Raw genomic sequence first — 27,971 nt, forward strand, 5'->3', positions numbered from 1 at the left:
TCTCATCGAAAGGTCTTCAGAAATCAGCACCCCGAGGCTCTTGACTGAGCTGACTTGCTATTCAGGAGCATAAAAGGGTAAAGAGGAAATTGTTTAGGAATGCCCCAACCAGATTGGAAGCAAAATGTATTTTAGGAAGTATCCTGGCAGAGGGATATTTATATGCTCTTCCTGTAGAGGGGTCGGGCAAGGACTGGGGACCTGCTACCGGGGTTAGGTTTTACCTGCAGACAATCCCAATGCAATTTTACCAGCAGGATTTTCTGGCTGGTGAAATTGGGTCTGATTTTCCTACACTCAGGAAATGGAAGTGCAGGAACACTTCTACACTTATTATTGAGCACAGCAGTATCCTGCACAAGGATACTACTCCATTTGTAATCGGGGTCTAAGTGGCTGTGCTATGTCAGTAATATCTACGGAGATGATTGTCATTGCTAACTTCAGTTCCCCTGTCATATGCCTCTTATAACTTGGCCCCAGTAGCCATGTCTACGTTGCTCTCTACATGTCTTCAATTGCAATTATGTCATATTATGTCTTTTCCATGCCCATTAGTACATTATCTAGCATTTATTTATTTATTTATTTTATTTATAAAGCTTGTAAAGCGCACTGTCGCCTAGCAGGCATCCTGGCGCTGGGGCTCCATGAACATGACCGAAAGGACAGCTGTAGAACAACACTCAAACCCTAGGGAACAGCCAGGTCTTCACAGATTTTCTGAACGGGAGAAGTTCATCTAGTTGCCTAATCTCACAAGGTAGGCTGTTCCAAAGCTTTGCCGCAGCCACCCTGAAAGATCTTCCCCCTGCCCTGACTTTTTTTAAACTAGGGACTCTCACCAGACGGGCTGACGAGAAGCGCAGCACCCTGGCGGGGGAGTAACAGGTAAATTTAGCCTGCAGTGATCTGGGTCCAAGCCCGTGAAGGGCCTTAAAAACAAGGCAGAGTGACTTAAATCGTATTCTCTGCCTGAGGGGAAGCCAGTGAAGTTTGGCCAAGGCCGCGGAGGCTGACGTTCTTCTAGGCCATCCCAGGGCCATTCTGGCCGCTGCTGACTGGACTCTTTGAAGCCTATCAAGCAGAAAACTGGGAGACTCAAGCAAAAGTGCGTTACAATAATTGAGTCTGCTCAGGATAGTGCATCTGGCCACCAGAGCCCGAGCAGAGGAAGGGAGAAATGGCATAATCTTACGAAGGGACCTAATCTGGGCAAAGCAGGAGTATACAGTTTTTGCAACCTGGGCCTCCATAGTCAACTTGTTGTCCAGCATAACCCCTAGGTTACGCACTGTTTTAACAGAAGAAACCTTGGTGGCTATTTCAGGGGGCCAGAGGTTAACTGGAAAAGGGTGTGGAATCTTGCTCCCTGCATAGAGGAGCAGTTCAGTTTTGCCAGCGTTAAATTGCAAGGAATTAACCTTCACCCAGCCAGCAACATCCCGAAAACACTCATGGAAGGTCCCAACCGATATTGAATCCTCCCCCTCAAAGAAGAGGATCAGTTGAGTATCATCTGCATAATTAATCGTGTTAATCTTATATGAATTAATCAGGGAGACCAGAGGTTTTAAATAAAGATTAAACAAGATAGGGCTGATTGCCGAGCCTTGAGGAACCCCGTGAGTTACTGGAGAGATTGCAGATTGAAAGGGGGGAGGGCAACAGCCTGCTGTCTGTCCTCAAGAAAGGAGCGAAACCACTGCAAGGCACAGCCCCTCACCCCAGCCTCCTGCAATCTGCGCAGGAGGATCTCATGTTTTACCATATCAAATGCGGCAGACAGGTCGAGTAAGATCAAAGCTGTTGTCTGACCCCTGTCTGCACGTATTAGAAGCTCATCCATAGCCATAACCAGGGCCGTCTATGTCCCGTGTGCAGGGCGGAACCAAATTGCAAATCCTCCAGCAGCTGGTGTAGCTCCAAATGTAAACAGTAAACAGCTGCCCCTACGTTCAACAATCTTTGCCGGAAAAAAAAGCAGCGAGAATGGTCTGTAATTCTTAGAGCAATCTGGATCCAGCGAAGGTTTTTTCAACAGCGGGGATATCACCGCCTGCTTCCATCGGCCAGGCACAATGCCACTGGTCAAGGACTGGTTACAGATCTGGCAAAGGGCAGGAAATAATTCTACCTCATACTCCTTCCAGATCTTATGCGGGACCGGGTCCATAGGTGAGCCGGAGGAGATGTTCCACGCCAGCCTCCTGAAGTCCTCCTCCCCTAAAGGGGGAAACTCCGATAGTTGCTCCTCGGGGCTAATGTTCCTGCCGAGGGAGATCCGGTCCATCAGTACTTGGGAGCAGCTAAGCCCAGGGGGAGCCTTGAGATCCATGATAATAACCTCAATTTTTTCCCTGAACAACTTGGCCAGGTTCTCACAGAGTTCCTGCGAGGGGGGTGTCGCATTATTGGAGCAGTCCGGTCTAGTGAGGCTGTTGAGAATATTAAAAATGCTCCGAGAGCTGTTTGAAGCATTGCTGATTGAAGAGCAGAAATACTCTGCTTTGACGTTGTGGATCAGGGTTTTATACTCAGCCAATTTAGACTTCCAAAACAGCCTGTCTGAGTCGTCATATCCCCGTCGCCATTTCCTCTCTTCCTGTTTACAAGCTAGTTTTGAGGATTTCAAAGTATCGTTAAACAAAGGGGCCGAGGCTCTGCTTTTGCTTCTAAGCTTTTTTAACGGGGCATAGGAATCTAACGTGTTGGTAATCCTAAGGCACAGCTCGGCGAAGTTTTCATCAACCTGTTTATCCAGGGAGAAGCAATCTCCGACATTGAACACCGAATCTGACCCTCGTAGCCGTGCCAAGGCCTTCCAGTCCCTGCACAGAACCTCAGTAGTAGGGCGCGCCAGTCGGGTTCTGTCAGTGTTGATGGTAACATAAAATTTAATTAAGAAATGGTTGGTCCAGATCATCGGTAGTATGGTCCCCATGTGCAACAACTGAGGGCCAGAGAAGACAAGGTCAAGGCAGTGACCATCCTTGTGAGTAGCACCCACCACCTGCTGAGAAAGGCCCATGTCCTCACACGAGTGGAGAAGATTGAGGAGTCCTACATCTAGGGGGCCGTTAGGCCAGAGATTAAAATCCCCAATGTTTGGGGGGTACTTATTATTATTTATTAAGAAGCGTAATCACTTCAGCGGTGTTCTAATGATGCTATGTTGTTTTTTCTAATTTCAGCTTTTGTCCCAAACCTCATTTTTCTACTCTAATTCTCTTTTTCCCCAATCCCTTTCCATAGTCTCTTCCCTCCTCCTCTCTCCTTTACTCATCCCAGATCTCCACTTACTACTATGATCTCCCACTTAACACTTCTGGGTTTCTTCCTTCTTGTATCCCTCCATTATTCTATACAATCCAACTAACAGACTCACATGTCCTCAGCTCAAACTAACTCGTACCTCCCTATACTACTACTGTACTCATATTTCCCAAAACTAATCCGCCACTAATCCTTTTGGGTTCCAGAGAAGCATGCTACTCGCTGAAAAGCACTTTGATGCCTCATCAGGGGTAGGAAGCGATATATATATATATATATATATATATATATATATATATATATATATATATATATATATATATATATATATATATATATATATACAGTGGCGGCTCCTCGAGGTAGTGCTGTGGGCAATAAAGCGGGTTGGGGAATGGGCAGGGTGGGGGATAATAAACTCCGGAATGCAGCGAATGGAGTTGTGCATATGACTAAATGAATGCAATGAATTACATTGCACGTGCTGCAAAACCAAATCGACGATGCAGCGCGCATCTCATGAATCTGTATGGTTGTGAGGGTATTATTTTTTTTGTAATCAATTTAGAATAAATTCGAAACAAACCACTCTGCATGGGTAATTAGCACAGGATATAACTAAAGCACCTCTACACTTACAGTTTATTTAGATAGTTGCAGTTGGCAATATTGTGTTATCAAATTATCAAAGTGCTTGTCATTGTAGGCGGCCAAGGTGGCTTACAACCTGGCAAATATATAAATAGATCTTAAAAACTGGCAGCAAATATCTATGAAGTTCATAATCTTGATAAATCAAAAGCAGGTGCCCTGAGGAGCGGGCATTCCAAGAAACAAATGAACTGTAGCACAAAAAAACAGAAGAGACTGAAAATGTTGAAGAATGGATCTATAGGGGATGGCTTAAATACACTTTGATGGTCACTTATCAAAAGACCATGCTTGTGATAAGTGATGTAAAATGTAAGCTTAGCATATGAATTCTGTTTCATATTTACTAAAGCACATTACACATTATATATTACAATAATACATATATGAATAATGTATACACTGTAATAAAGAAAACATGATGTACATGTTTACTCAATACTAAGTTAAGCACATTTTTGTCAAAGCAAAATGTGCACTCGAGCAAACGGATGTATGAAATGCAAAAGCAGCCCATAAGCAGAACCTGTAAAAAACATTTCAATGCTGTGCATCAATGACATGCATGACAATCCAAAGACATTTTTGACTTATTACTTTTTAATAATTTTTAGGACATCTACTGCTGTCGACTAGTGTGAAATCGGAGAATGTTTTTTGTTGATGGAGCAAGATAGGGTACACTGAGCCATTCAACAAGGCGGACCACATAATGGCATGACATTAGGTCACTATGGAGATTAATGTTGATATTGGTCATTGTTTTCTCTTCGGTTTACCATCATGCCCGTCCTATGGATTCAAAGTTATTAGAATGTTTTTATGTACTTTTTTCCTCCTCTCTATTATAATTGTTTTTATGCTTTTTATTATCATGATGTGTTTGCTGCAACTGCAGTTTAATGGTCTTTTGACCAAAATAAAGTATTTACTTCATGCAAGTCCAGTGCAATGGCTTCATTTCTGTCTGGCTAATATCACTGTGAGTGACAGCATTCTGCTCTTTCACAAGTAACATATCCACATAAAAAGTTGTTGCCTTCAATGCCTGTAATTATAATTTAAATGTGTGCTTTTTGAGACCCAAACTTTTTTTTTGCTTTTACGAGAGCTCAGGATCTACCCCCAAAATAAAGTTTTGCCAAAGCCTTGACAAAGTAAAATATGCGTTGTCAAACCAGCTGGCAGTCAACACAGACCTATTGGCACTGTCAGAGGTTGTTCTTGCTTGCATCAGGACCCAGAACATCCTAGCTATGCTGCTGATCTGTCAAGTTGTTATTGGATTTGCTGTTATCAAAGTGTTGTTTTTAATTTAGCAAAACGACCTAGTATTTCTTGTTTTAATTCAGTGATTCGATGTTTTTCAGAGTCGGAAACACGCAAGCAAAGTTCGGCTCTACTATATGCTTCATCCGGTTGATGGAGGATGCCCAGCAAAAAAACTCAGATCTGAAAATGTGAGTATTTGCCTAACACCCCACTTGTAATCGTGGGCAATCACTCCCTAGAGATGCTTTGAATGAGCTGTCTATAAAGACGATTTTAGTGATTGTACTGTAAATGGTAGCCCCGTTTTATTATTTATTGGCGGCGTTGTGCGTCTTTGGATAGACCAGCCTAACATGATTGCACCTGGCTTTGGTTCCTTTTAGCACTTGACATTCACAATCCACAGCCTATGATTGCAGACATTTGTGGTCATTTTCAAAATGGACCCTAATACTCGATGAACTGTGCGGAAGTGTTTGACTGCATGAAAACGAATATCTGCTATGCTATTTAGAGAAATCGCAGTGAACGACGTTTGAAATAAAGATACGCTACAGCAATTTTCGTTTGAAACACATTTGACCGAGCAATGAAAGAAAAAAAATGAATTTACCTGCGGTAAACATTCAAGGCCTTGGTGCTTCAGTGTTTGAAGCTGGGCAAAAAAGACATGGCGCTCTTATTGTTGTCATAACACCTCATTTAGAGTAACTGGTGAAGTTATGACACACCACATGGCCTTCGTCTTAGTTGTTTGACTTTTTAAGGCCATGTCTCAGTCGCCCATTTTTATTTTTAGGATTTTCAAGGCCAACTGAACGTTGTGGCTGTAAACGCACGTCTGCAGGGCGACCCTTCCCTTGTAAGCCTGTAAGTAATCCGGAAAAGGTTGCCAAGCAATCGGAAATGGGTTTCTACAGTTTTTAATAGTGACGGTGTCTAATTGCATATACGTATACCCAAGCAAGGGTGACGCGAGCGCATGTAAAATAAATGTTATATATTGTAAGACTAGATTTATTTCATTAAGTGAAAATGATCAGTAACGATGGACCCAGCAAGGGGGACGCGTGGGTTAAGCCCCTAAACTGCCCCGCCGATTTAGGTTCTAAACAATGAGCGCTTTGGTGAAGATCGAGATAAATATAATTGAGATACAAATATCTCCTTTCCTTCAACAAAGCAGATCATACAAGAAGGGAAATGAGGTCAGACTGTCAACGCCAAAGAGAGTCTTCCATATTGTTGGTGATCCACAACCAGGCATGGTGCTTGGTGATGGACACGCTGAGCCTTTCCTCTTGTGCCCACATTCTGTCCCATTGTAATTTGATTGACTGTGTGAGAGGAACATGAGCGTTATACAAATCATGAGGATATGAAGAAAACAGAACAGTTTCCTGCTCTTTAATGACTTTTGGCCATATGTAGGAAGCCTAATTGCGCTTGGAAATGCTGAAATTCGCAGAATTTCAGCATGTGCGATCGCAATTACGACAGCGTGCTATGTAGCACACAAAAACCCACATGCAAAATAAGGAATCGCAAAATTTGAGATTCATTATTTTTTTATTGCATTTAAGGAATCGCAAATTGCGATTCCTTAAATGCAATGTAGGAAGCACCCAAGTTGTGCAAATTTTGCCTTAATGAATCGCAAAATACCACCAACTTCAGGTTGGTGGTATTTTGCGATTTCTTTGAAAAATGCACTTTTTTGCATTTTTTAAAGTGCCATGTGGGTCACATACATGCCCTTAGGGTATGTAAGTGGGCCACATGTGCACACATGTTAATTTCAGGGGTGCAAAAGGGTGTCCTATTGACACCCTTACAACCCTGAAATTGCATTCTCAATTTGCGATTCTCTAATTGAGAATCGCAAATTGAGAATGCCTTCCCATTCATTCCTATGGACCTCCTAGGCCATAGGAATGCATGAGAAGGTATTCCTTATTTGCGAATCTCAATTTGCGATTCGCAAATAAGGAATAAGTGGGATTCGCAAAAAAATGTGCTATCCTACCTGCATTGCGTTTTGCGATTCTCTAATTGCGATTCCCAAAAAATCGCAATTTGAGAATCGCAAAACACAAATTACCTACATACGACCCCATGCCCTTTGCTTGTCTTTTGTATAGGGCAACATTAAAAACATCCCTCCTACTGCCAGCCGCGGCCACTGCAGGTAAGAGCGGTGGGGCCAGGTGAGGGGGGATTTGGAGATACAACCACAAGGGAAAACTAAATAAACAATTAATATTTCCTCATGGTTGTCTCTCGAAATCCCCCCTCACCTGGCCTACCGCTCTTACTTTGCAGCGGCCGTGGCTGCCTACTGCCATCCTTCAGTTTTACCCTGGATGTTTGATACTCTTTGTTTTTCGTGGTTCCTTGTCTGTTGGTTAAATTATCTGTATATGGTCTAGCTTTACTACCCAATCCAGACGTGGGTTTTTTCTTTCAACTGTTCTCAGAAATCATTTATCCACCAAGGTGCTACTTGTTTATCTGACTTCAGCCTTCTCAGCAGTTCAAAGGAAGATGAATTAGTAGATTTATTTTCTGGGGTTCAATGTGCCCTTAACATGTTATTTTTAGTTGTATTTCTACCTCACCCCTATTGCTGCCTTCAGCTATTTGGATAGTACCTTTTATTACACAGTTCATTCTCTGTACCACGTCTTTGCTTTTTTAGATAATCTGGTGTATCTGTAAAATGTTACGTATTGTTCTTACTCAGGTAATCCTTCATTTATTGTGAAATAAACTCCACTCCATTCTCGGTGTCAGTTACTTCCAGTAGTTCTTCTTATTGGAATATTGTTTTCATGAACTTCACTGTAGTTGGTGTTATGAATTTCATAAATTTTACTTCCACCCATTTACTTTTATAATCCCCTGTCACAGTTGCAAATCGAAAATGTTGTGGTACAAGTATATTGGTCCTATGAACCCCAGTCTCAGTTTCTGGCACACTTCTTCAGGAGTGTCCACAACATAATTCGGTGCTGCATGTGTTCACAATCCTTTGTCTCTTTGAATGGATACTGCAGATGACACTCTTTTTCAATGATGTTAGGAGGGCAATGAGTCTGATTGTGCAGACGTTATCACGCTCATCTATGTCCTGTCTGGGTTTACCCAGTAGAGCCGCGCTCTGCCCAGTCTTGACAGAACCATGCAACATGCCTCAAGGAAATGAGCCACTGGACATGTTGAGATGTGGCACAACATCATCGTTGATCGAATTTTTATGAATCATAAGAGACTAGCATCTCAAATCCAAGGAGGGTAGTTAAGTCATCTGAGGACAGAGTACTAGTTATTATTATTTTAGTGCAATGCACTTAGGCAAATAGATTATTGTGTTGAGTGGATCGGAGTTGAGAATAGGTTGCGTTATTTTGTTTATCTTGTTTGTAAAGTACTTCTTTGTGGCCAAACTTTTCTCTGCTCAGCGAGAGGGAAGAGCAGCCAGTGTGGAATAAAAGCTGTGTTTGATTGTTTTGATGGGAACCTAGGGCCATATTATTAAGAAAGGGGGATACATTATCGTCACTTTTATCGGCAGGAAACTGCAGCTAAAGCGGCGATAATGGGCTTGATAATATGACCATGTGAATTCCCATAGAAGCCCAGGTTCTGGTGTTAACCTGGGATTCTATGGGAATTCACAAGGACAGAACCATGCAACATGCCTCAAGGAAATGAGCCACTAGACATGTTGAGATGTGGCACAACATCATCATTGATCTAATTTTTATTAATCATAAGAGAATAGAATCTCAAATCAAAGGAGGGTAGTTAAGCCATCTGAGGACGGAGTACTAGTTATTAGTATTTTAGTGCAATGCACTTAGGCAAATAGATTATTGTGTTGAGTGGATCGGAGTTGAGAATAGGTTGCGTTATTTTGTTTATCTTGTATGTAAAGTACTTCTTTGTGGCCGAACTTTTCTCTGCTCAGCGGGAGGGAAGAGCAGCCAGTGTGGAATAAAAGCTGTGTTTGATTGTTTTGATGGGAACCTAGGGCCACATTATTAAGAAAGGGTGATACATTATCGCCACTTTTATCGGCAGGAAACTGCAGCTAAAGCGGCGATAATGGGCTTGATAATATGACCTTGTGAATTCCCATAGAAGCCCAGGTTCTGGTGTTAACCTGGGCTTCTATGGTAATTCACAAGGGCATATTATCAAGCACATTATCGCCGCTTTAGCTGCAGTTTCCTGCCGATAAAAGCGGCCATAATGTATTGCCCTTTCTTGATAATATGGCCCCTTGTTTCTTTTAGTGACTTTGTTAAACGAGGTGATGCAGTAGATTCTTTGCAGCAAATGTTACCTTTATTTGGGTGAAGCAGAGGATTTTCACATTCTATAGGTTTTGTTGTTTGGACCTGGGTCAATTTTTTCCTCTTGTCGCATGAGTGCCTGGTTCTAAATGGAGTTTGCTTTTATGAATAAAGTTTGAATATGCAGAAGTATTAATTGCAATCAAGAGAGCTTGATTGAAGTGGTGGAGCAGAGAATGGATGTTGAAGTTGAGCTGGGAGGTGGTGGCTATCACAAAAATGAATTCAAGCAGTGTACTGTGGGCATGATCTATGATTACGTGAATAGATTAGTTGCTTCTTCTATCTGTTCTGTCTGGGTGATGTGGTGGAAATGGAACGGGATGTTTGCATGGTCATGGAAGGAGAAGGCAAGACAAAAGAAGTACTATAAATTCAGATAAGAAAATGGTGCGCACAAGTTCTTCCATGGGGACATCAATTTTAAAGCAATGGCGGAGCTGATCAATAAAAGATGGGTTGCCAGTCTTCATCATTTGACAAGCAAGAGAGATTGGGACATGATAAGCTGGACACTTAGGGCTAGATGTAGGTAAATAGTATTTACCGATTCGTAAATACCGAATTTTACCTATTTGGTATTTATGAATCGGTAAATGCTATGTAGCTAAAAATTCAGTAAAAATTACCGAATCATTAAGATTCAGTATTTACCGAATCGGTATTTACTGATTCGGTAATTGCCATTCATTCCTATGAGCCTCCAGCCCATAGGAATGAATGTGAATTACCGATTCGGTAAACGGGGGAACACATTGAAGGTTGGCAGGGTGTCACTTTGACACCCTGTTGCACCCCTCAATTGTTTATGGGTGAACATGTTGCAGACATACGTCACTGAAGCAATTGGCAGTAATATTTTTTTTCTTTATTTACCACCAACTTGTAGTTGGTGGTAAATAACGAATTCTAACATGGGATAAGCACTCATTTAAGTGCTCCCTACATTAGGAATTCGGTAATTTACTCAATCGGTATTTAAGAAATCTGTAATTTATTGATTCCTTTAATTTAGTGGAGAAGTGTGGCTCACTGGTTAGAGCAGGCAGACCCTGAAGCAGAGGTCAGACCCGGGGCCAGGGTTCAATTCCCGACGCGGCAGGGTCTTGAGCTCAAATGTCCACGGACTCGATAATTCTCGCTTCGGTGCCTGACCTAATCATGGGTTCACACTCTGCAACTCTGGGCATTAAGCTTGCTTAATCTCCACAACAGCCCCCTGTGGTGGGATGCCTGGCTTTCACCTTGGGGATGCTCTGTAGGGGCTATCTCACAGGGAAAAGCCAGGACGGGTTCCCAAGGCAAGCGCTTAGAGACCCCTGGGTGATAAGCGCTATATGAATCCAATATACAATACAATACAATACAATACAATTACCGATTCGGTAAATTACTGAATCCTTAATTTCGCCCCCCCTACATAAGAAAAGCCTATTACCGGTCGGTAACGGCCGAAATTCATTAATTTCGGCAGTTACCGACCGGTAATGGGCCACCTACATCTGGCCCTTAGCCTTGAGAGACAGAAGAGACTGTTGCAAAGTTAAGTGGCAGCCTTTTGATACTTGCTATTCAGGAACATAGAAGGGTAAAGAGGAAATTGTCTAGGAATGCCCCAACCAGATTGGAAGCAAAAGGTAGTACAGGAAGTATCCTGGCAGAGGGATATTTATATGCTCTTCCTGTGGAGGGGTCGGGCAAGGACTGGGGACCTGCTACCGGAGTTAGGTTTTACTTGCAGACAATCCCAATGCAATTTAACTAGCAGGATTTTCTGGCTGGTGAAATTGGGTCTGATTTTCCTACACTCAGGAAATGGAAGTGCAGGAACACTTCTACACTTATTATTGAGCACAGCAGTATCCTGCACAAGGATACTGCTCCATTTGTAATCGGGGTCTAAGTGGCTGTGTTATGTCAGTAATATCTACAGAGATAATTGGCATTACTAACTTTAGTTCCCCTGTAGTATGCCTCTTATAACTTGGCCCCAGTAGCCATGTCTTTGTTGCTCTCTACATGTCTTCAATTGCAATTATGTCAGATTATATCTTTTCCACGCCCATTAGTACATTATCTAGCATTCACAAAGGTTTGGGGGGTACTTATTATTATTGATTAAGAAGCGTAATCACTTCAGCTTTATTTTTAGGATTTTCAAGGCCAACCGAACGTTGTGGCTGAAAACGCACGTCTGCAGGCCGACCCTCCCCTTGTATGCCTGCCAGTAATCCGGAAAAGGTTGCCTAGCAATCGGAAATGGGTTTCTACAGTTTTTAATAGTGACGGTGTCTAATTGCATATAGTATACCCAAGCAGTGGTGACGCGAGCGCATGTAAAATGTGAAATTGCATTCTCAATTTGCGATTCTCTAATTGAGAATCGCAAATTGAGAATGTCTTCCCATTCATGCCTATGGACCTCCTAGGCCATAGAAATGCATGAGAAGGAATTCCTTATTTGCGAATCTCAATTTGCGATTCGCAAATAAGGAATAAGTGGGATTCGCAAAAAAATGTGCTATCCTACCTGCATTGCATTTTGCAATTCTCTAATTGCGATTCCCAAAAAATCGCAATTTGAGAATCGCAAAACACAAATTACCTACATACGGCCCCATGCCCTTTGCTTGTCTTTTGTATAGGGCAACATTAAAAACATCCCTCCTACTGCCAGCCGCGGCCACTGCAGGTAAGGGCGGTGGGGCCAGGTGAGGGGGGATTTAGAGAGACAACCACAAGGGAAAACTAAATAAACAATTAATATTTCCTCATGGTTGTCTCTCGAAATCCCCCCTCACCTGGCCTACCGCTCTTACTTTGCAGCGGCCGTGGCTGCCTACTGCCATCCTTCCGTTTTACCCTGGATGTTTGATACTCCTTGTTTTTCGTTGTTCCTTGTTTGTTAGTTAAATTATCTGTATATGGTCTAGCTTTACTACCCAATCCAGACGTGGGTTTTTTCTTTCAACTGTTCTCAGAAATCATTTATCCACCAAGGTGCTACTTGTTTATCTGACTTCAGCCTTCTCAGCAGTTCAAAGGAAGATGAATTAGTAGATTTATTTTCTGGGGTTCAATGTGCCCTTAACATGTTATTTTTAGTTGTATTTCTACCTCACCCCTATTGCTGCCTTCTGCTATTTGGATAGTACCTTTTATTACACAGTTCATTCTCTGTACCACGTCTTTGCTTTTTTAGATAATCTGGTGTATTTGTAAAATGTTACGTATTGTTCTTACTCAGGTAATCCTTCATTTATTGTGAAGTAAACTCCACTCCATTCTCGGTGTCAGTTACTTCCAGTAGTTCTTCTTGTTGGAATATTGTTTTTATGAATTTCACTGTAGTTGGTGTTATGAATTTCATAAATTTTACTTACACCTATTTACTTTTATAATCCCCTGTCACAGTTGCAAATCGAAAATGTTGTAGTACAAGTATATTGGTCCTATGAACCCCAGTCTCAGTTTCTGGCACACTTCTTCAGGAGTGTACACAACAGAATTTGGTGCTGCATGTGTTCACAATCCTTTGTCTCTTTGCATGGATACTGCACATTTGTAAGTCCACTCCTGTACATCGTTGACTATACCAGTAAAAAACGGTCCGGAAAAAATTTGGCATGGAGCTCTGGACAAAAAAAAAAGAACCGAAGAGGGTGCTAGTTATTGTCACCTTACGGGTATGAGTTATAGTTACTTATGATAACTATAACTGGTGAATTTCAGTGGTTTTGATACATTTAAAATGGCAAGTTGTAACTGACTATTTCAGCAAACTATAAAGTCAATTTAACATTTGTTGCTTTAAGTGAATTTCTAGGGTTGAAAAGTAAAGCAATATTTTATTGCTATGCATTAAGTGAACCCCCCTGCTACACACTGTCTCTGGCTGTGTGCAGCAGGGGTGGGCAAACGGCCTAGCCTGCGGCCAGGTGATGCACCTAAACCCCTGCTGGCAACCATATGCCCACCTTGCACAGACTTTAGTCAGGTCTGGCAGGGGTCGGCCGCAAGGCCTCTACCATGGCTAAGCGCTGCTTCCAACCACTTGCATGCAACTAACCCCACACCATGTACAGGCTTCTGGAATGTTCAGCATGTGGTTGGTCTCACAGGTCCTGGCTGCACTTAGTTATACTTACTGATGAGAGAGCGCAAACTGAACAAAATGTATGAGTGCACCAAAATTACAAGTAGTACGCACAAATCATAAGAGAGATGCTATAAGTGCTGAAAATATATTCACCTATACTTAGAAATGTGTAGTTAAGCTAGAGATTTCATATAGAAGTGGAACTAATGCGGAAATGTGTGGAAAATGTATAACCTTATTAGACGTGATTAATCCTGATCCATGTTATGTAGCTGCTAATGGAAGAATGTCAGGCTGCAATGCACAGAACGGAATAGGCCCATGGCCAGAGCTGAAAGGATTTGGGAAAGGTATTCATTGCATAAACATGGATTGCACTAAATGTTATAATGATTTCGTTTATTAGTTAGATTTATATTCCATAGATGTGTTTTCTCATTAAATAAGAATAAGATGCTAACATGATATTTTAGTTTAGCCCTGCGAGAAATGTTGTAGGCCTGAAGTGTTCAAAGACTTTCTGATTTGCACGTGCTGGTACAAGTCGAGCTGTGCCGAGAAACAAGTTGCAAACTTCTGTTAGAAGTCTACGAGAATTGGGATCCAAGCTGCAGATGTCTGTCTGCGGGTGCGAGGGGGATCCAATTAAGAATTGGATGAATAGAGTTCTGTTCAAGAGACTGGTACAGACATGGAGGAGGGTTCAGGAATGTTTAAGGGGTATCGGCGGGCCGGAGAAGAGTCTGAGAAGCAAGGTCATCTCTAACGCACGAGGCCCAAAGGAAGATCATCATGGAAAAAGCCAGAATCGACACCACGTGAGGGGCGTCTCGAGAGGGGCGTTCCAACTGTAATTGGGGTTTTGTATTAGGGACAGCACCCCTGGGTGGAGTTAGAGCAGATGCCTGAGGACCCTTTAGAGAGCGGATGGGTAGGCAGAGCGGGGTCATGACCGGAGATCATAGGTTTTCACCTAGAGACTAAGAGTGGGTGATCTTCCTAGGAAGTCATTCACAGCTGACACCTTTTGATAGGTTGGGATTCTGTTAAGTAGGGATACCATCCAGAGCAGGGTAGGGACAGCCTAACCTGAAACTTTCCCCCCTGCTGTAAATGACAGAGAGATCACAATACGTGTCTATGCTTGCAGCTCTTTTGATTTTAGAATTAGTCCTAGTAGTGTTCTTTGCTCGCCTGAGAGCTTTTAGGGAGCACATGTATGTAGTGGTGCCCGTATATCTTTTGAATCTCATTTTGAGATGGCTGTACTTGCAGTTAACCTTGACTTTTAATAAATCTTTAAACTTAGAAGTAGTCTGTGGTTTTTCCGAGCCGAGTCCATTATTGATTGAACTAACCTGGTAAGAGATGCACTTTCTTCCCTCAATGACAGGCAATAAAGGTTCAGTCGACCAGAACGGGGTTTAGATCTAGAGTGATAAGATAGTGATCAAAATCCCGCCCCCGCAGTTGGTAGCTATAGAGGATGGTTGCCTTCTTGAGGAAGGTGATCTAGGCCAGGCTAGATTACCCCAAGGCCCCTAGAGATCGATGATCAGAAGAACCGCCCGCCGAAGAGGGTCCGGATGACGTGAGACAGAAAAGCAGCAGTATCGGTCGAGAGTGAGTATAGGGTCATGCGTGTTAGATTGCGGTGTTTTTGTGTTCATCTATGTTGTAATGTCTGGCGGAGTTGAATGCCTGTAGAGTGACTGTGGAACAGGTTGTGAGCGCGCGCAACTGGTGCAAATCTTAAGTTCAAAGAGAAGCTTAAGTGGTTCGGGTGTATCGGACATCCAGAGTAATTGTCTACCAGTGTGAAGGGGGTCATGAGGTACCATTGATCGCCCGAAGGACCGAGATAGGGGGAACGTAAGAGTGAGTGCGTGAGTAACGGACGCTGGTCGGAAGTTACTGTGTGTGTGTAAGCAACCTATCAGAGAGACGATAGACATTTCGTCAGTTGTGGTGACAATTACAGATAGACTGTGGACGTACAGTCGAGAGAAGTGACCGCTTGGTCGGAAGTAGTCATTTTTCGGTGTATGAATGGGACGCATGCGTGACCGGGAGACGAGCTGAGAAAGGAGGGGAGCTGCTGCGAAAGGGAGACGAGTGACGTCAGAAAGTGCCGCGCTGGGATTGGCCGGCCGGAGTGAGACCGTGCTGTGATAGGCCAGCTAGCAAAGCCGCGCTAGGATTGGTGGATCGTCATCAGGAAGTAAACAGAATAGCGAGGCTGGGAATTGTACGATTAATCATGAAATGTTTTAAATGGTTAAGAGCGGCGTTTAAGAGAGAGAGGCGGAGATCATATGATGGGGAAGAAGCCCCGCCGGAGGGTACGCCGGCTAATTATATGGGGACAAATGTTGGGTTACACACTATATTGTGGATTTCAGAGTGGAGTAAGATTACAGAAGGAAATGAGGAACTGACGTTTCCGAAGTACGGGACGTTCAGATTAGAGGTGCTACACCGACTAAAAGCAGTTATGACCTCAATGAGACCCATGCCTAGACCAACCCAGTTTGAAGCTCTCAATGCATGGATTAGGGCGGCGCACAACAGGAACCAGCACAGGCGTCAAGAAAGGGTGAAACGATCGGTAAGAGCAGTGCAGGAGGCCAAATGGGATGCGGATGCTAAAAGATGGAGAGTGCATAACCTTGAAGTAAACAAACTGTACCCAGTAATAGAGGTAGCAGCAAACAAAAGCCCATTTGAAGAAGATGAGGAGAGCGAGACAGAGGACAGCCTGATAAATAGGTTACTGACAGATAGGCCACCCCCGTACAACAAAGAGACAGGAAATGATGAGCCCAACAGAGAAGGGGGGCCTAGCATAGGGGAGTATGGACCGCTTCCCATTACAGATTGGGATCCCACTGCAAAGAAGGAACTGTCCCAACCTAGTCCGGTGCAGCAGGTAGTCGGAAGGTTTGTGGTACAAAGGGTGCCAGAAACGGAGCGTGCCACATCCTACGCACTACCAGATGCCCTGCAAGTACCTGTTACTATAGGCCCTATAGTATCGATTTACGACCCAGAGAGAGCCAGAGGGGAGGAACAGGTACGAATGGACAGGGAGAGAGCGGAGATGGCAAGAAGGAACGATACAATCAATTCCCCAAGTCAGTTGCCAAGACCAAGGGAGTGGAGCACCCCAGTACATACAGCAGTAGACCCAACAGGAGATCCGGGGGGCCCTAGGTGGCCGATGGATCTGAGGGGATCAGGACGGAAATCCCTCCAGGAATTAAGCGAGTACATGAAGAAATGGGATGAGGCAGTGGAGGCTCACAAGAGCATCATAGCAGCGGAAGCTGGAAGAGAAAGCCAGGATAGCAGGACCCGGACTCACTGCGGGGCTGATGAAAGCAGTCCGGAGTGGGACGGGAAGGGTCAGGACGGCAGGGGAGAAACTCGTCACATCAGGAGTGGGGGTAGAGCAACCCTAGAAAACAGGAGCCCTGAGTGTGGGGGGGTGTCCCGCCCAATTCACAGTGAAGGGGATAGGAGAACGCAAGAGTACAGAAACAGTTTTTAGTGCACCCACCATGAGTCTGGCAATAGTGGACAGAACGAGAGTTGCGAGAGGTCTCGCCATAACCCCTGTGACTACGGACAAGAACGCAGTTCTGGGGAGATGGGGAGCCGAGAGGGAACTTACAGAATACTGAGTGACACTAGACAACGAGAGAGTAGCGACAGGAGGGAGAACAGCAGGGAATCCTACCATGGAGCGAGGGAGGACAGAGAGAGAGGACAAAATGAGATTGGGGGAAACAGGCCCGTGTTTCATCATCTTCCAAGACAGGATGGCCGAGCATGGGACCTAGAGAGATGGGAACAGAGGAGGACTCTCCTTAACTCCCCTGAGCCCAAGCGTAGGACTCGGAGCTGGGACGGGAGAGAGACCAGTGAACCCCCCAAGAAAGACATACTGCGAGCCGAGATAAAAGCCAAGAGACTCAATGTCGCCAGCTTAAAGTCAGATCTGGATGACATGGTGGATGGTACCTTGCCTCTAGAAAGAATGGAGATGTACGAGCAGGATGAAATACTGTTCATGGCAAAGGACATCACTCGAAAAGCGAGAGCAGCACATGAGAAATTAGTTGAACTAGCAGGCAAATATATGGTAGACCTGTCAAGGACCAAAGCATTACAGGGTAACCATAGGCTACATTATTCAGACCAGGACCTAGATGAGAGAAGAACAATAGGATTGAAAACACACATAAGGGAACTGATCACTGGAATAAGGACGTGGAGGGCGCTGGATAAATGGGAAGAAAGGTGGTCCAGGAAAGGGACCGTTAGGAGAAGCATGCTTGGGATGTCCCCAGAGGGAGGACTGCAGAGAATAGAGGCATACCCTTTGCGTGAGGTTGCAAACCGAAACTATGTACATGTGCCATGGAGTAGGGGGGATTTAGCGGCCTTTACCAACTCCTTCCCTAAATTGAGGGAGAATCCAGTCGAGTGGTATAAGCAGGTGGAGAGGTTTGTAAAAATATCCAAGGTACTATGGATAGACCTGAACACTCTGTTTGACATTGTGGTACCAGGAGACTTGTGGACAGCATGTAAGGTTAGTGCTGAGTGGCCCACATCAGAACCAGAGAGAGATGCACGGACTAATGGACCGTCTGAGACAGTAATGGCCAAATATGAGAGAGTGATGACTTGGCTGAAAGATAAGGTGCCAATGCAGGACATAGATTGGGTCAAAATAGATCGAACTAGACAGGAACCCAAAGAGACAGTTCATGAATATTATGAGAGATTGCTGAAGGCGTTTAAACAGTATAGCCGGTTGGACGTAATGGATCCTAAAGACATAGGGCAGTTTGTGTCTAAATTTGTTTTGGGCTTAAGACCGGATATTAGTTTAATGATTCAGCAACACTTGATTTGTTGGCAAAATAAACCTTTGGATGAAATTCTGAGATATGCTAGGTACTGCTGTGATGAGATAGACTCAAAAGCAAATAAGCTAAAAGAAAAGCTGATGGTGGTGCAGATGCAGTCAGCCGGTAAGGGTGGACAGCAACAACAGCAACAGGGAACAGGGACCGGGGGCAGGAAACAGAATAACCAGAATAAGGGCAATGAGGAGAACTCCAACTTTAGACCTAGGGTAGATATAGCAGCATTGAAAAAGACGACTCGGTGCTACCAGTGTAACGAGGTGGGGCATTGGAAATGGGAGTGTCCCTACAACGTTGAAATCGGAGAGCAGGAAGTAGAGGAGGAAGAAGTACAAAGCACTCCAGGAAGAGGGGTAACGCCATACCAAGGAAGGGTGGTCAAAGGCGGGACCCTAGCTCCACGAGCCCAGTTCCCTCAGCCACCCAGAATAGGGACAACGGGAAAGACCTATAGACAAATGCCTCTTTTTGTAGGAGGAGAGGAGTGTTACTATGTTGATCCCCTAACAGGACAGAGAGTGGCGAGAGAAGACTGTACCCTCGGGGCAGCCTTAGATGTGGATCAAAGGGGACCCTATGTTGAGGCCGAAGTGGCAGGGTGTCCCACGACCTTCCTAGTAGACACAGGAGCCACTCGATCAACGATAAGATCAGCTGCAGTCCCAGGCCTGCCAATGTCAGGGGAGACTATTCAAGTGGTGGGGGGCGCAAACAGGAGAATAACCAGCCCATTGACAGAACCAGTGCAAGTGAAAATAGGGAAATACAGCGATGAACATCAGTTTGTGGTTTGCGATTCTAGTCCTGTATGTCTGTTGGGAAGGGACCTTTTGTGCAAATTAAATTGTACCATATACTGCACACCGCAGGGAGTGGAGGTATTGACTAATGATGATGACGCTGACTTCAAAGTCGCCAACTCGAGAATATGTGTGGAGCTGTATCCCACTTTGACAGTGGATGAGCTCCCATGGGATTTAAGAGAGACCGTGGCCCCAGAAGTGTGGGATTTCACTGGGGAAGAGATTGGACTAGTCAAGGGAGTGGACCCAGTGAAAATCATAGTGAAACCGCATGCTGAGTTTCCAAGAACACCCCAATATAAATTGACTCCAGAAACGATTGCAGGTATCAAACCCGTGATAGAGTCCATGATTAAGCAGGGAATACTGAAAGAAATCGTGGGTAGTCCATGTAACTCCCCGATTATGGGTTTGCAGAAACCGAATGGGAAATTCAGAATAGTGCAGGACCGTCGGAAAATTAATAACATAGTCGTTTCATGTTGTCCAGTGGTACCGAATCCTTCAGTGATATTGTTTCAGATACCGTTCCAAGCTGAATGGTTCACGGTGATAGACCTGTGCCAGGCTTTCTTTTCGATCCCATTGGACGAGGATAGCCATTTCCTTTTCGCTTTTAAGCTGGAAGGTCGCGTATTAACATGGTGTCGTATCCCACAGGGGTATACAGAGAGCCCATCGATCTTTAACCAGCTTTTGAAGAAAAATCTTGAAAGTCTAGTGCTGCCCCAGAAGTCGGTTCTGGTCCAGTACATAGACGACCTACTTGTGGCATCAGAAACTGAGGAAGCTTGCAGGGAGGACTCCATTGCTTTGCTAAATCACCTAGCTGTAAATGGGCACAAGGTGTCCCCGGGAAAATTGCAGTACTGCCTGACAGAAGTGCAGTACTTGGGGCACAGAATTGAGAAAGGCAAACGAAAGGTGTCACCAGACAAAATAGAGGCGATCATGAAGATGAATGCGCCTAAAACACAGAGAGAAGTCAGGATGTTCCTAGGGATGGTGGGTTATTGCCGACAGTGGATCGCGAACTTTTCACTGAAAGCAAAACCCTTGCAAAAACTGACGCACAAGGAGGTGAGTGATCCGGTACCATGGGACAAGGACTGTTTGATGGCGTTCCTGCAGCTGAGAGAGGACTTGTGTCGTGCTCCTGCCCTGGGAATGCCAGATTACGATAAAATATTCTTGCTTTACTGTTGTGAAAGAGAGGGTTGTGCTTTGTCTGTTTTGGTCCAAATTCATGGGAATGCCCGTAGACCAGTTGCCTACTTTTCGGCTACCTTAGACCCAGTAGCCGCAGCGTTGCCCGGATGTCTCAAATCCGTTGCTGCAACAGGTGTCAGCATCGAACGTTGTGAAAACATAGTTATGGGACACCAGTTAGAGGTGTATGTGCCGCATTCTGTTGAACTGTTAATGACTAGGACCAAGACACAGCATCTGACCAATAGCAGGCTTACGCGCTATGAGCAAGTTATTCTTGCTGCAGAGAACGTGACCCTCAAGAGATGCTCTGTTTTGAACCCTGCTACCTTAATGCCACTCCCAAGTGACATTGATGATGATGTATGTACAGATCATGATTGCCTCGATGTAACTGAACTATGCACCAAACCGAGACCCGACATCGTGGATGAGCCACTGACTGACCCCGATGAAGTTTTCTTTGTTGATGGCTCATGTGTAAGAGACGAAGTTGGGCAGTTGAGAGCAGCTTACGCTGTTTGTACAATTACTGGAGTTGTGGAAGCTGGATGCCTGGAAGGAGTACACTCCGCTCAGGTAGCTGAGATTATTGCATTGACGCGTGCCTGCCTGGCAAGCAACCAAATTCGAGTCACCATATACACCGACAGCCAATACGGTTACGGGGTAGTTCATGATTACGGGCAATTATGGTCTCAAAGAGGTTACATGACTTCTTCAGGTTCTCCCATTCATAATGGAGAGTTTGTACGTCTACTGTTAGAAGCTTTGCAATGTCCGGCAGGTATTGCAGTTGTAAAATGTACCGCCCACACTAGGAACATGGACTTCGTGTCACAAGGCAACAGATATGCCGACGAAGTCGCCAGGTATTGTGCAGAACAAGGGTACTCTTTCACAGAGGTGGAAGTGGGTGGAATAAATGTCAGGACTGAATTAGCTATGATATTGGAGACTGTAGACACCTGGGATGAGTTAAAATGCATGCAAGAAAATGCACCAGATTTTGAAAAACAATCATGGGAAACTGCAGGATGTGTGATAGGTGAGGCTCATTTCTGGGTTTCAGCTGATGGAAGGGCAGTGTTACCAAATGAGATGGTGAGCCCAATGGCCAGACAAATCCATGGTCCAGTACACCTAGGGAGAGACGCTATGCTGAGAGTATTCAGACAAACCTGGTACAACCCTAAGTTTAGAGTAGCAGCAGAAGCAGTGTGCCAGCGTTGTGTGACCTGTCAGCAGCTGAACGTAGGAAAAAGAACACCAGTTGCATTGAGTCACATAGGGCGGTCCGGAGGTCCATTCAATAGGATGCAAATCGACTTCATTGAAATGCCGAGGTGCAACCGCCTTCGTTATATCCTGGTGGTTGTTTGCATATTTTCCAGATGGGTCGAGGCATACCCTACACGCAGGTGTGACACCCTCACAGTAGCCAAGTTATTGCTTAGGGAACTCATTCCGCGCTTCGGGGTACCGGCCTCTTTGGAATCAGATAGGGGAACGCATTTCAACAGCGAGCTTGTGAAGATGATTTGTGCGGCCCTGAACATAGACCAGAAATTGCATTGTAGTTACCGACCAGAAGCCTCGGGAATTGTAGAGCAGATAAACAGCACCATCAAATGCCGAATTGCCAAAATGTGTTCATCAACGTCTCTGAGTTGGCCTGACGCTCTGCCATTGGTCCTTATGAGCATCCGTAGTACCCCAGACAGAAGAACGGGACTGTCACCGCACGAGGTGCTAATGGGGAGGGCAATGAGATTGCCATCAGTACCAACTGCTGCATTATTGAATATCACCGATGATATGATCCTGGACTATTGTAAGGGTCTGTCTGATGCCATTCATTCTGTGTCCCTTCAGGTGCAGGCTGCCGAGGTCCCGTCGTGCCAGGACTAGTGTCACGACCTGTGTCCTGGAGATTGGGTGCTTGTGAGGAAGCACGTAAGAAGAAGCTGCCTAGATGTCCGTTGGCGTGGGCCCTACCAGATCATCCTGATCACGAACACTGCTGTGAAAGTGGGAGGCCTGCCCAATTGGATCCACGCGTCTCATACGCGGAGAGTTCCAGCACCTCTGGAAGAAACAGCTCCTCTCTCGGATGTAAGTCCAGCTGCGGACAGAGAAGCCATAGAGGGGGCCAGCCAAGCTGTGGAGGTGCCAGAAGAAGCTGGGAACGTGTCTGACCAGGCTGAGGACGGTCAGTACAACAGCGAAACAGACGACGCTACAGAAGGAGAACGTAGCTGGGAGTACGAATCAGACCCTGACCAAGCTGAAAGAGAGCGAGAGCAAAGCAGAAGGTCAAGGAGCAGAAGGGTAAGGCGTGGAGAAGCCAGCTGGCCGCAAAGAAGGAGTTCAAGCCTGAGGTCAACTCCAGAGAGAACCCTTGCTCCAATATCTGAAGACTCAGACCCGGAAGAAGGTGCTCGGGGCTCTGAAGCACCAGATCTAAGAAGGTCAAGAAGAGTATGTGTGCCTAACAGAAGATACGCCACTCCTGAGTGGACATATCTGGCGACAAATGTCTTGGGAACGAGCGACAGGGAGTATCAGAGTGGTGCTGGTGTCCAGCTCTGAACCCATCATCACGGTGGAAGTACAGCTGTTAGTGCCCGGGGTCGAAGCAGAAGGGTCACTAACGTTCACACTCCCCAACCCTCCCCGCCTAAGCAAGTTAAGCACATGTTTTTCACCGAATTGCAATTCCCCGATTTTGGAACAAAGATAACAGGCCATGAAGAGCACATTCTTCGTTTGGAAATATTGAATTATGCTGTTCAAGCCGCAGGCCCAAGCCTCATCGTAGATGCTTAAAGACTTTGTAAATAAACAAGAAAAAGAAGATTACCTAGCGCCTAGGAAGCAGAGAAACTTAGGGACCTTTCCTATAAGTTGACGGAGAAGGGCTAGGGTTGTCTGTGTCAAAACTTAAAGAGACTTTGCAAAAGGAGATTGCCAGCTTCCAAATTGTGTGGTTCTAAAGACCGAAAAGATCAAGAGAGACTGTAAAGGCACAAAGAGAAAAAGAACTTTGTGTTGAGATAGAAGGAAAGAATCATACTGTCTGAAGAAATGGAGGCCGGTAGTCCGAATCGTAGAGCCAAATGTATAATAGGCACATTAATAGTAGGAGTGATACTTCTTATAGCTTTAGTAGTTACTGTATCATATGTAATGGGACATGAGTGAGGCAAGGGTATCAGACGAAAAAATCTGTAGTGACACCAAAACCCACTGTTGCTGGTAAAAAGGGGGAAACCATACAGGAAAAAGCGTTATTAGCAGCAGAAGCCCGTAGGTTACACATGGATGAGTCCCAAGGCTACTATAGGTCAAATGCTTATGCCAAACTTTTGTATGAATACGTGGATGCCATGGAGGTTAAGGACTGTTACGTCTGCATGCAACTACCTGCGTCTGTAGATGAAGGCATTAGATATCATCACCTCCCGCTGACTTATGGCATTACATGTAGCTTATTGCCTAGCATATTTTATGGGAGAGATAGTTTTGAATACTATTTCTCTAATTATGACTCAGTGTTACCAGAAGTCCCAAATTACAAGCAAATGAACAAATGGGACTACTGGAAGAGTGAAGACAGATTGGCGAAGTTCTTCATTCCTTGGGATACTTTAGATACGTCACATGCCCGCAGAAATAACCTGACATGCAAAGTGTCAGAAGTCGAGAAGAAGTTTATAGGGCAAGTGGATGATCGATACAGAAGGCAAAAGATTTAGAAAAAATCAGGACAATGGAAAACAGATTGGACCGAGCAAGAGAAGGCACACAAGAGGAAGGGTAGTAGTGGTCCAATAGCTTTGGATCGCACACAGAGAGGGAAGTTATGCCTTCACAGAAGCAAAACGTACTACGAAAATGTATTCGTAGGGGAAGTCAGTTGTGAACATGCTTTTAGATTAGAATATTACACTAAGGATTTCTTGAAAGGAATGCAAGTGATTCCAAATGTATATTTTGTATGCGGAAGAAATGCCTACGTGAGACTACCTGATAACTGGTATGGATCATGTTACTTGGCAATTGTCTTCCCCAAAATATACCATGCCCAAGACTTAGAGATTATAGAGGGCAAGGCCTCAGCAAGGGGGAGAAGAGACTTGGGAGATGCAGAAATGGTTGGAGATGTATTTGGAGCTGCATTTCCTCTTTTAGGACTGATCCTCAATGATGTTAAAATTAGGAGACTGGCAACAGTCGTAGATAGATTGTCTGCCAGCACTGCTAGATCCTTAATGCTGGTGGAAGGAGAGATGCAATCGATAAGGGCCAATGTGCTTCAGAACCGTCTTGCGTTAGACGTCCTGCTAGCAAAAGAGGGCGGAGTCTGTAAGGCTTTGAAGGTCCAGGAATGTTGCACTTACGTTCCAGACAATTCCAAACCTCTTGAGAAAGTTATCATGAACATAACTAACATTCACAAAGAGATCGAAGACCTGACTAAAGTAAATGTTTGGGAAAAGGTGAGCCATGGAATGGGCGAAGTTGGAGGTTGGTTCGCCAACCTAGGGAAGAGCTTTGTGTGGTATGTGCTGAAACCTATCATCATAATAGTGATCTGTGTGATCATGTTGTGGGGATTGGTGAGGTCATACCAATGGTATAGATTAAGGAGATTGGAGAGATCCAGGAGAGAACAGCTACAGAGATTAGCTGCAATACAAGACAATCAGTACCGGAGTCTGAGGGCTCTAGAAACGCAGAAACGAGGGGCGATCGCAATTAGTTCAGTTTAAATGTTAGTGATGACCCCGAGAGGTCATCAAAGGGGGGAACTGAGAGAGCGCAAACTGAACAAAATGTATGAGTGCACCAAAATTACAAGTAGTACGCACAAATCATAAGAGAGATGCTATAAGTGCTGAAAATATATTCACCTATACTTAGAAATGTGTAGTTAAGCTAGAGATTTCATATAGAAGTGGAACTAATGCGGAAATGTGTGGAAAATGTATAACCTTATTAGACGTGATTAATCCTGATCCATGTTATGTAGCTGCTAATGGAAGAATGTCAGGCTGCAATGCACAGAACGGAATAGGCCCATGGCCAGAGCTGAAAGGGTTTGGGAAAGGTATTCATTGCATAAACATGGATTGCACTAAATGTTATAATGATTTCGTTTATTAGTTAGATTTATATTCCATAGATGTGTTTTCTCATTAAATAAGAATAAGATGCTAACATGATATTTTAGTTTAGCCCTGCGAGAAATGTTGTAGGCCTGAAGTGTTCAAAGACTTTCTGATTTGCACGTGCTGGTACAAGTCGAGCTGTGCCGAGAAATAAGTTGCAAACTTCTGTTAGAAGTCTATGAGAATTGGGATCCAAGCTGCAGATGTCTGTCTGCGGGTGCGAGGGGGATCCAATTAAGAATTGGATGAATAGAGTTCTGTTCAAGAGACTGGTACAGACATGGAGGAGGGTTCAGGAATGTTTAAGGGGTATCGGCGGGCCGGAGAAGAGTCTGAGAAGCAAGGTCATCTCTAACGCACGAGGCCCAAAGGAAGATCATCATGGAAAAAGCCAGAATCGACACCACGTGAGGGGCGTCTCGAGAGGGGCGTTCCAACTGTAATTGGGGTTTTGTATTAGGGACAGCACCCCTGGGTGGAGTTAGAGCAGATGCCTGAGGACCCTTTAGAGAGCGGATGGGTAGGCAGAGAGGGGTCATGACCGGAGATCATAGGTTTTCACCTAGAGACTAAGAGTGGGTGATCTTCCTAGGAAGTCATTCACAGCTGACACCTTTTGATAGGTTGGGATTCTGTTAAGTAGGGATACCATCCAGAGCAGGCTAGTGACAGCCTAACCTGAAACTTTCCCCCCTGCTGTAAATGACGGAGAGATCACAATACGTGTCTATGCTTGCAGCTCTTTTGATTTTAGAATTAGTCCTAGTAGTGTTCTTTGCTCGCCTGAGGGCTTTTAGGGAGCACATGTATGTAGTGGTGCCCGTATATCTTTTGAATCTCATTTTGAGATGCCTGTACTTGCAGTTAACCTTGACTTTGTAATAAATCTTTAAACTTAGAAGTAGTCTGTGGTTTTTCCGAGCCGAGTCCATTATTGATTGAACTAACCTGGTAAGAGATGCACTTTCTTCCCTCAATGACAGGCAATAAAGGTTCAGTCGACCAGAACGGGGTTTAGATCTAGAGTGATAAGATAGTGATCAAAATCCCGCCCCCGCACTGACTTTGCTAAAGAGTCACAACTCCAAAATATAAAAAGTGACCCTATAATCATCTTTCTCCAAAACTCACCAATATTTGTAATCTAGTGTACATTTCAGTAATTCACAAAATACAATGTTCAATTACAATGGTTAATTACATTTTTTTTTAATAAACTTATAATGCCTGTGGGTATTTCTTTTAAAATTGCGTTTTGTAGGCGGAAAATGCTTAAAGAAAGACTCACTGATTTGAAATTGTTACTTATTTCAGGAATAGCAGTGGCTTTTTAATGCAAGAGTCTCTTTTGTGATTTACTAGGCATTGGACTGTTTATGCTGTGTCAATAAATTAGATATAGCATTGTATCCATCCGATGAATGATCAAATACATTATTTTGACTGACTAACTAATTTAAATAGTAACTGAAAGACATTATCATCGTTCTGTCATTGCTCTTTGTTTGGGTTTGAGTCATCCACGCCTAAATTTAACAACAGAGCATCATTTTGTGGTATGAAAAAAAATGGCAGATACTTTTTATTTGACAAAGCGGCAGCTGTTCTTCATATGACCTTTTTAATACAACTTATTAAAAAATACTGCAAATTACACTTAAAATTTCTAGGGACTGAATTCCTGTGTCAAAGCTATTCAAGACGGAGGGCAATCTGGTAGCCAATAAAAGGGTTTTAAAAACTACCTGCCAGTGCGACCCCTTTGCATAATATTGCTTATCAAACACAAGGAATCAAACCATTGTCTCGCTATAGAGCCATACTAAATTTAGATGTCCACCATTTGCTCTTAAGATATTTCTTAATATGATTTACACACATTTAGTGAAATAGTTTCATTGCCTGCAAGACTCTTACAGTTGCAAGTATCTTGTATAATACAATCTGAAAATACGATTTTTTCTTATAACATATTCAAAACAATCCAGTGTTTGTAAAGCAAGACTACTGGAATGTATACGACTTTATATATGTTTTAATAAAATACTGGGGAATTTCTTCTTCTGTGAACAACGTGGAACTCCTTGTTCAAAGAGGCTTTGTTAGCTAGTGTGTTGGGGCAAATGTTTTTAAAAATTGTTTAAAGATGATTTAATTTCTTTCAAGTTGCTATTGAGTGAATCTTACATTAA

General features: G+C 44.0%; 1 protein-coding gene across 1 annotated transcript in view; it reads left to right on the top strand.

Moving 5' to 3' along the window:
- Positions 1–27,971, top strand: part of ZMAT4 (zinc finger matrin-type 4) — a 2,083,246-nt gene that overhangs the window by 836,062 nt on the left and 1,219,213 nt on the right. Inside the window, exon 3 of the mRNA XM_086943563.1 lies at positions 5,298–5,387. Coding sequence (XP_086799689.1) covers positions 5,298–5,387 — 90 coding nt within the window. The remainder of the gene's footprint in view (positions 1–5,297; positions 5,388–27,971) is intronic.

This window comes from Lissotriton vulgaris, chromosome 11 (genome assembly GCF_964263255.1).
Source record: "Lissotriton vulgaris chromosome 11, aLisVul1.2, whole genome shotgun sequence".
Lineage (NCBI taxonomy): Eukaryota > Metazoa > Chordata > Amphibia > Caudata > Salamandridae > Lissotriton > Lissotriton vulgaris.